At 34.8% G+C, this 8,941-nt stretch overlaps 1 protein-coding gene across 13 annotated transcripts; it reads right to left on the bottom strand.

Annotated features, from left to right (window-relative positions):
• Positions 1-240: 240 nt before the first annotated feature.
• On the bottom strand, positions 241-8,876 carry ankrd66 (ankyrin repeat domain 66). 13 transcript variants are annotated; one of them, XM_088625647.1, is made up of 6 exons: positions 7,993-8,876; positions 7,515-7,601; positions 6,470-6,634; positions 5,351-5,579; positions 4,889-4,960; positions 241-4,180 (listed from the first exon to the last, which is right to left on the bottom strand). In XM_088625647.1, the coding sequence occupies exons 3-6, from the start codon at positions 6,606-6,608 to the stop codon at positions 3,925-3,927; spliced, it is 696 nt and encodes a 231-aa protein (XP_088481773.1). In that variant the 5' UTR covers positions 6,609-6,634; positions 7,515-7,601; positions 7,993-8,876; the 3' UTR covers positions 241-3,924. The 13 variants fall into 13 exon arrangements, with proteins under 13 accessions (XP_088481773.1, XP_088481776.1, XP_088481772.1 ...); XM_088625650.1 differs by having other exon boundaries at positions 7,515-7,610; positions 8,554-8,876; XM_088625646.1 differs by having other exon boundaries at positions 7,515-7,610; positions 8,558-8,876.
• Positions 8,877-8,941: the final 65 nt, after the last annotated feature.

Raw genomic sequence — 8,941 nt, 5'->3', positions numbered from 1 at the left:
TGTCCTGCTGACTGGCAAAGAATATGCAGCTTGATCTTTAGGAGATAAGTTGTTAAAAGCATTTATTCTGGATTCCTCACCATGTTATTATTATGTTCCAAAATAGAGAGAGTGACCACTAAATAAATATCTGAGTGACAGGAAAATCTGAGGCATGTGAGAAATTGCACAGGGATTTTCTGTATTCTCCAGCACAGTTATGGTGAAAATAAGTTATTTAATTGATGAAATAAATAGACAAACAGGACAAATATTTATTCACAATAAACAACACAATTTATACAACACACAATGTTATACAATAATATATAAAAATGCCAATGTACCAGAGGCCTAAAGAGTTAGAAAGCCCGGATTTTACACCTGTAATCTAAAAGCACTAGGCACTGCCTTAACAAGCCAAAAAGAGAACAACTCTGCTTCTATTTTAAAAAGAATATGACTAAATCTCCCTTATGACAACATGGGTGCTACAAAAAGGCTGGGAATCAATCCCCCTATTCTAAAAATGTATCACCAACTAGGAGAGAATATTTTTAGCCTGAGGATTCCACAATAAAGGAAATCATAGTTTCCTAAAATGAATGAGGGTAACAGACTCTTTAAATGCTGAGATTACAAAACTAGAATCTAGTCTCCAGCACTAATCAGAACAAGGTCCTTTTGAATGGCACGAGCTTTGAGGAAGAGGAGTGTGATGGGTGATATTCCTTTTTTATTCTTGTGTCTTCTCTATCTCATCTTCTTTTTTTGCTGTCTTCTGTGGCTTATGATTCTTATGATTTACCATAAAGTTAATTAACCAGAGTAAACCAGCAGGAACCCCTCTGATCATCTGTGTTAACCCGCCTCTTAGCTTAACTGTAGCTAGGTAAACACTTCAGATGACACCCATTGTCTTAGTCTTTCTGAATAGATAGATAGATAATACTTTATTAATCCCCTAGGGAAATTGATGAGGCCTTGAGTAGAATGTAAATGCAAACATTATAGTGTTTGATACCACTAGCTCCTAATATGTGTACCTTGGTAATTATTTCAGTCCTTCTGGGGATATAAAAGTGATATCCTGCCTTGTAAAAGACGTTGAGAGATATTGTACTTTACAAAACACTGTTCCTTTCCGATACTTGCAAAATATTATTATTAGAAATAATAAGATTATTGTTATTATCATCTTAATTAATACATTACATGTATTGTCCTTCTATGATTTCAGCCTGCACATCTGTAATAGTACAGTTCATTATATTTTCTTATTTTCATTTTTGTGCGTAGCCATGGCTAAAAGCTTTAAGTAACAAACAAGAATATACAGTAATAATAACAACCATGAAAACAAGTAATAATCATTTTTTTGACTTTCCTCATTTCATATAACACCTCGCTTGCTTATTACATCCCCAGATCTTAAAATATTAAAAGATATTGAAAAATCTAATTTATTGAAATGTAGGTACTTTACCATTTGATTTGGTTGTAAAAAACATTATGCAGCTTACAGAAACCAATAAATAAAATGAAAACACATAATGCCATGATGTCAACCTGATGTCTACATAATCATCTTGGTCAGTACAGAACTTTTCATAGCAGAAGCCCTCTGTGGTTACTTTTATTTTACTTTTACTCTGTGAGAGAGTTTCTGGCCTGTTTTCAAGTCTGCAACATAGGACCTAATGGAACTTTTCAGATCTAATCTTTTATCTTAGTTTTTGCTCTATGTTCCTTTGTAGATGTTTCACAGCAGTTTTTAATCAAGATAGGGTAGTTAACTCAATGCAATTCTTCAAAACTGGTTTCAAGAACTTTGAACTTTTACAGATGTTTTAAAGATGATTTCAACCTAATCTGGATTCCATAAAAAAAGCACTGTGGTACACTGAGAGCATTTGTACATCGATTATACAGTATTTAAGCAAGTACTTAACACTGTCATTTACTAAATAAAACATTTATTTTTTAGCATGTCTATCCATATAAAACTTTATATACACATTTTCTTTTCCATTAATAGGGTTTAAAATCTACACAGATTTTAGGCAGTACATTTTTAAATGGATATAACATGGCACCTTTGCCATTTTAATCTGAAACACAAAAATGGGACCATTGCTACACTCTTGAACTGAATTACAGACTCATACAGGGGTGCTTCCTTTAACCGTTTATTCAAATGTTTGTAAATACATTCCAAATGAAGGTGGTACACTAAGTTGTGCAAAAAACTGCCTTGCAGGAGCACAAATGGTAAATGTACATTGCCTGAAGAACCCCTTGCATGGACTAACATCTTGATTAAGGTGGAGTTTGAACCACTGATGCTTTAGAGGAATGCGTGATCTGCATGTTAACCAGAGAACTTATGTTTCACATCTTTTTACCCATTCTAAAATGAAAGTTCCCTTAAGACAAATACAAATTCATGGCCAAAGTAGCATTGATAAAATATACAGTAATAAATACAGTTGCATGATCAAATCTGAATTAAGAAATAATTCAGAAGTTTTTACAAAGCTCTAACATGACTATGGTCAATTTTGTATCTTTGTTACCTAAATATACAAACAAATGTGACCTAGTTTTCCAAAACCACTCTTTTTCAAGATTAACCCCAAGATGAATTTATTGAGTGTGGTAAATTAATTCTGAATAACAACAGATATTTGTGCATAAGAACAGATTTTGACCAATTTTCTATTCATAAAATGTATCCAAATATAATGATTATCAATAAAACAAAGACACTCAGAACTAAGTTATAAATATCAGAAAAAAACAATTATATAATTAATTTTATACAAAACAATATAATCAATTTCATAAATTAGATATAATGTTTAGACTCATGAATTTCAATGGGAACTATGATGGAACTATGCTGCTATGATGTCTACCAATATTTCTAAGGAAACCACAAACAGTAGAGCTCACAGTTGGTATTATTGTTCTCAAGTTCTTTTGCTAAGTATAATCTGTATATATACGTAATATATCCCCAGGTTTAGTACTGTATATAGAAGTCACAAAATAATGAGCAGGATCCTGATATTGAAAGTGTTAATATCACAGCAATTCAATTACAGGTTTCTAAATATTTCCTTGTGTTTAAATCCCTTTTCATTAAAGAACAGTGGTTATTATCTACTTTTCAACAGCAAACATGAAATGAAGAATTTTAACAACTGTTTTCACTCCGATTCCTCTAGCTTTTCAAAGTTGTGCCTCCCTAGTGAATAAGGGGTAAATATATTTCTATTTTTTTAACTGTAATGTAAATCTGACTAATTTGAAATATGTTTGTTGATCCTTTATATTTTGAATACATTAAATTAACATACAACATCACATTAAGTGTGGCTCTCTGTTAAAAACCAGCCCAGTATGTTTCACATTTCATGTCAATTACAATCACTGCATACAATTGAAATGTATAATTAAATTAAGAAATACAGAAAAGGGAGAAAAAATGTCAGTTTAATTTAAAGCATGAAGATCCATTATGTTTGTTTCCTTATTTACATCAATGTATTTCCTCAGAATTGTCTTTAATATCTTTCTTACTGCACAGTTGTAATTTGCAAGTATCTGATTGAAAAAAACAAACTATAAAAAATCCTTTAACATTAACCACAAATATTGTATTTTTCTTATTTTTGGTTAATCTTTTGCTTTCTAAAAAAGAGCTGCCACACTGTATAAGCACATAGTTAAACATCCATTAAGAACAACATTCAGCATTATTCCATAATTGTTGGAATTATAATTCAGACTAAAAAAAGAAAGACATTCTCTTAAATGGTCATTCATTAATAATAAGAACAATGTGTTAATGTCATAATTCTATGTCAGACAGGTATAATCCACAGCTGAAGTGCAGGTCTATCTATTTTAATATAATTAAAAAAGTATGTACTCTATAAATTACCTCTTAGTTTTCTGTGTTCTTGAAGAATGCATTCTGAGACTTGCAGTAAGAATTTTCTTTATTGGTAAACTAAATTTTGGATCTGTTTCGTAGGCTAATTTGATACCTTCAGTCTTTTTTAAGATTTGGCCTTGGACAAATGTGTTTTCTTCCATTTCTTTCTTCTTTTCCTCCCATTCTTCATCCGTGTCATTCAAAGGTGTGCCCCTTAACTCTGCCATTTGCCGAAAGTCCCTGGATTCAACCTCTGCACTGTAAAACAAACAAAAACCTGTCAAAAGACACTCATATACAAATAAAACCAGAGTTATCAGGAAAGTGGACTTTGTTCATTAAATGATAATGTCATCGTCTTTGAATTTTTGATGCATTCAGAGAAGCCAAATATCTGATTGAAAAAAAACAGCAACACATTCACCACCCAAGTTCTTTAAATATTAATAATAATTCCTTACACTTATATGGCACTTTTCTGGACACTCCACTCAAAGTGCTTTGCAGGTAATGAGGACTCTCCTCCACCACCACCAATGTGTAGCATCCACCTTGATGATGCGATGGCAGCAATAGTGCGCCAGAACGCTCACCAGCTCAGAGCAGCTATCAGTGGGGAGGAGAATTGAGTGATGAAGCCAATTCATAGATGGGGATTATTAGGAGGTCATGTCCAGTAAAGGTCAATCGGAAATTTGGCCAGGATGCCAGGGTAACACACCTACTCCTTTCTAGAAACACCCTGGGATTTTCAATGACCATAGAGAGTCAAAACCTGGATTTTACATGTCATCTGAAGGGCAGTGACTTTTTACAGTATAGTGTCCCCGTCACTATACTGGGATATTAGGACCCACACAAACCACAGGGTGAGAGCCCCCTACTGGACCCACTAACACCTCTTCCACCAGCAACTGTATTTTTTTCCCAGGAGGTCTCTCATCCAGGTACTGACCAGGCTCACACCTGCTTAGCTTCAGTGGGTTGCCAGTTGTGAGTTGCAGGGTGATATAGCTGCTTTCAAAATCATGACCACAGCTACAAAGGAATAAGACCACTTTCACAGATAGATAGTAATGATGATACTAGCAAACATTCTAATGCCACAGATACTTTATATACTTTAAAGTTGATAATAAATCTGACATTAAAATTGTGAATAAAGAACATCATAATACGGTGTTTGGAAAAGTAGATAAGTTATTTTCATTTAAAAAATAAGCCTAAGTATTTTCATCAATCAGTTGTATTTTTACATACTGTAAGCATTGTGCACATGATATTAGCCACTCATTGTAAAGTGATAAGATGAAACAGAATTAAAAACAAGTCACCTTTTGATTAGATCTTCCCTATTATATATACAGGCAACGTGGGTCATGTTGCTGATATAGTATGTACAGTATATGCAAAGAAAATGCTGCTTACATTTCTAAGAACTTAACACAGTCTTTATGTCCATAAATTGCTGCCAGCCTTATAGGCTTGTCACCAGAGACGTCCTCCTTATCTATTGGGGCATGCAGAGAGTGCAGCATTCGGAGAACCCCTAGTCTTCCTGATTCAGCTGCAAAATGTGCTGGAGTCCATCCAGAGTCAGTCCTGAGGCAGGGACGAGCCCCATTTTCTATCAATATCTTTACAGTTTCAGCCTGCCCTGAAGGAAAACACCACATCATTCAAAACTACTACACACAATGCAAGGCAAATTACTGTTGGGAATTGTAGAAAACTTGCTATAAACTTGTAAGTGCTGTTGTTTTTGTTCACAGCAATGCAAGAAAAAGAAGATGACTTCATCTCTAGAGATCTCATTACATAGATTCAGATGATCTACTGGAGATTCACTGGAGAGCCCCATCCTAGCAGATTATAAAGGTAACCATCTAAAGACTTGGAAACCTTAACCATAATCAACAAAACAAATGGCATGTTCAATTTAAAAACAGAGTGAAATGTATTATTATTTATATAATGATAGTATCCTTCAACCCTTAAGGACCAGAGTCCCCCCTCATTAAACAGAATACTTGCATTAATAGACCAATAATTTAAACTTAGTTCTTAATCTTTAAATAACAGGGGGTTAAGGACAATGCATAAAACTAACTTGATTTAAACTGTGCAGAATCAGGGTAGGAGAGCTCTTAATCTATGGTTAATTTATGCCCTCTAGAGGGGATTTTGTTCCATAGTCTCCTGTTACAAAATATGCAGTTAATGTTTCATTTGCTAAGCATGCTAAGCATAGGCTTTCAGTATTCTTTATCATAGCCTAAAACAGGCTGTTGGTTTTTTTGTTTCTTTATTTATGTTTGTCATATAAGGTACTGAACATTTAAAAACAAATGCACATGGCCCAGCATGTTTTCACTGTACTTTAATTTGTACTTTCACTGTAGGCTACAATTATTCCTTTTCATTCATTCATTTTCAAAGAACATTTATCATGATTCATTTTATTCCAAAGCCTGGTCGATGCAATCAAATCAAACTGTGTAATAACAAAGAAGAAAGCAACACGTCAAGAAAGATGGAAATGCTTACCTTTGGCTGCTGCCCAGTGCAGAGGAGTCCTACCATCCCAGTCAATGTCTTTATGGTTAGGATTACATATATTCCTTTTAAGAATATCCTCCACTAGGTCATAATCCCCAGCTGCAGCAGCCTGGTGAAGCTCAGTCATTTCGCATCATAAATCCACAAAGCCGTCTTTTTGAAAACAAAAGTGTCATTATTGTTGTGTCCAACAAAGGAGACACGATCAGGGTGTGTATGAAGCAGATATTACCTTTATTACGTGTGCACATGGGAGCCAAAGCCGATGAAGCACTGACTCAATTCACTGATACAAAAGGATAGTTTTTATACAAAATCACAAACAGAAAACCCACCCAGAACAGTTCCAGTACAATTCCAAGCCATATATGGTGTAAAGCCAAGGCTGCTAGCCTTGGTACTGTACGTGATCAACTGTAAGAATATTCTTGGGTTCCTTTGTTTATTGTTTAAGCAGGCAGAATGTACTTCTAGATTTTGTAAATCATGTCTTAAGCAGATATCTGGCACTCTCAGTTCTGGTCAGGTTGCCCGAAGCTGGCTCTGCCCTTCATGTTCCAGGCATGTAGCCAGCTCACACTTAAGTTGCAGTTAGTAATTTTCCATAATTCTAGCAGGATAGTTAGTAAAATGACAGTAAATGATTTACAAAGTAAAAGAAAATTAGTGAAATAAGAGAAATAAATGTTTGATCTTTCATTATCAAAGTAATGATAACATGCCTGTAAATTAAAATAATATTATTTTACCTCTGCCTGTAACTGCAATCATTTAGTATTCTTATTGATTGATGCTGTAACATCTTTAATAAATGCTTTTGTGCAACTGACCCAGTAGAACATAACTGTCAGTATTATTTGCCCTTTGTTTTTAAGATTTATCATATTGTAAATACATTGTGACGTACTGCAGATCGTGAAATGATACTATATAACCAAACTTTCTTGGCGAGTCAAACATTAAGAAGCCGTTCACACTGTCACTGTGAATGCCCCATGTCGACAGAATTACCCTTTGGTAAAAAAAAAAGCACTCACCTACAGACATTGAGAAATGAAATCTGTCGTATGTTCTACTTCAATACGTTATTCCAGCTCGAACTGTGCTTCCAGTTGAATTTCTATACACCCTCCATACAAATATCAAGAAGAGTATATTGGGAATTTAAAGTACATCCTCCTTCCATGCATATATATATATAAAAGACCGTATCCTTCTTGGCACTTAATGGATATTACTTTTCTTTGATCCAGCGTTTTCATTTCACCTGTATGTTTTGCGTACATCTACAAGATATCTACGACATGAGGTAAATACCGCGAAAGGTTTAAGAGAAGTACTGATTGGATATACTGTAGCAATCCCCAACTAACCAACAAGCTTGCAAACAGGTGGCCTAAATGTTAATTTCTACAAAGTACTACTAGTGCCACAAAAACGTAAAACCGAATTAATGAATAAAAATGTATATTCACTAAATTACAAATTAAATCATAAATTACATTGCTCACACCAACACAGTTCAGACTCCTCTTGGATTATCAGCTTGTACCGATTACTTGAGTGTTATGGTGCAGATGATTTATTTCTTGCAAAATAAATCAGATGACAAGTTTAAATGGTAACATTTTGCTGCTTAAATTTACAAAATAATAATTTAGCCGCTGTCTCCAGCACCAGATTTCAGAAGCACAGACCGATATAAGAAAAAAAGGGCGAGGCAATCGAAAATAAAAAATATCCCAGTCCAGTGATTTGTTTGGGCTGCACTCATGGTAACGAGAAAATCCCGTTCGCGAGTCCTGGAGCCACCAAGTGTCAAAAAGCAGCAGAGTACTGTACACAGAGGACACAAGATCTTTAAAATAAAAGGTTTAAAGGCCGAAATAAACGTTTATGAGGTGTTTAAATATTGTCATTGGTATAGCGCGTTTAAATTTCCAGAACATAGTTCAGTTTATCTATGCAAACTGTCGTTTACATTATTAAATATTTGAAAACAAAACATCAAGATGCATAAAGTGCATAATTCCAGGATCTCCAAGAGGTACAAGAGGACGTGCAGCGGTTACTTACTGTACTAGTTCATTGTATTGACGTGGTTCAATGGCACATCCCTAGCTGGGCTATACTGAATCCTGTAGTTTCTAAACTGGCACGTAAACGACGTGACGACGACGTCGTTTTCATATTACAGGAAAAGAAAATCTTGTTATATTTAACTCGATTTATTATAAAATCCTCAGAAGTTAGTTTTGCCTTCCGCAAGCAGACCTGTTAGTCCACAATTTTTCGGTTCAACACATATCCCTTGCACAACCACAATACAGGCCACCCAGACATTTCGCAAGTTACATTTTAGAAACAAGATATGCAGCCCGCATCTCTGCACTGTTTGCCGTCTTCTCCGATTTGCCAAGAACAAGGAAGCGGTGTCAGGCCCCTCCCTCTGGCAGTGGC

Source organism: Lepisosteus platostomus, chromosome 3, assembly GCF_059453375.1.
Source record: "Lepisosteus platostomus isolate fLepPlt1 chromosome 3, fLepPlt1.hap1, whole genome shotgun sequence".
NCBI lineage: Eukaryota > Metazoa > Chordata > Actinopteri > Semionotiformes > Lepisosteidae > Lepisosteus > Lepisosteus platostomus.
Note: the sequence above shows the minus strand (reverse complement) of the source record. Positions and strands in the feature narration are given on the sequence as shown.

Bases quoted from the DNA above. Each gene is read 5' to 3' on its own strand.
- ankrd66 (XM_088625642.1), bottom strand. From the start codon at position 6,608: ATGACTGAGCTTCACCAGGCTGCTGCAGCTGGGGATTATGACCTAGTG. The intron at 4,961-5,350 runs GTAAGCAGCATT...ATTCCTTTGTAG, and splicing joins TGTGTTAAGTTCTTAGAAAT to CTGTGGTCATGATTTTGAAA. The intron at 4,181-4,888 runs GTGTGAGCCTGG...TTTGTTTTACAG, and splicing joins AACCCACTGAAGCTAAGCAG to TGCAGAGGTTGAATCCAGGG.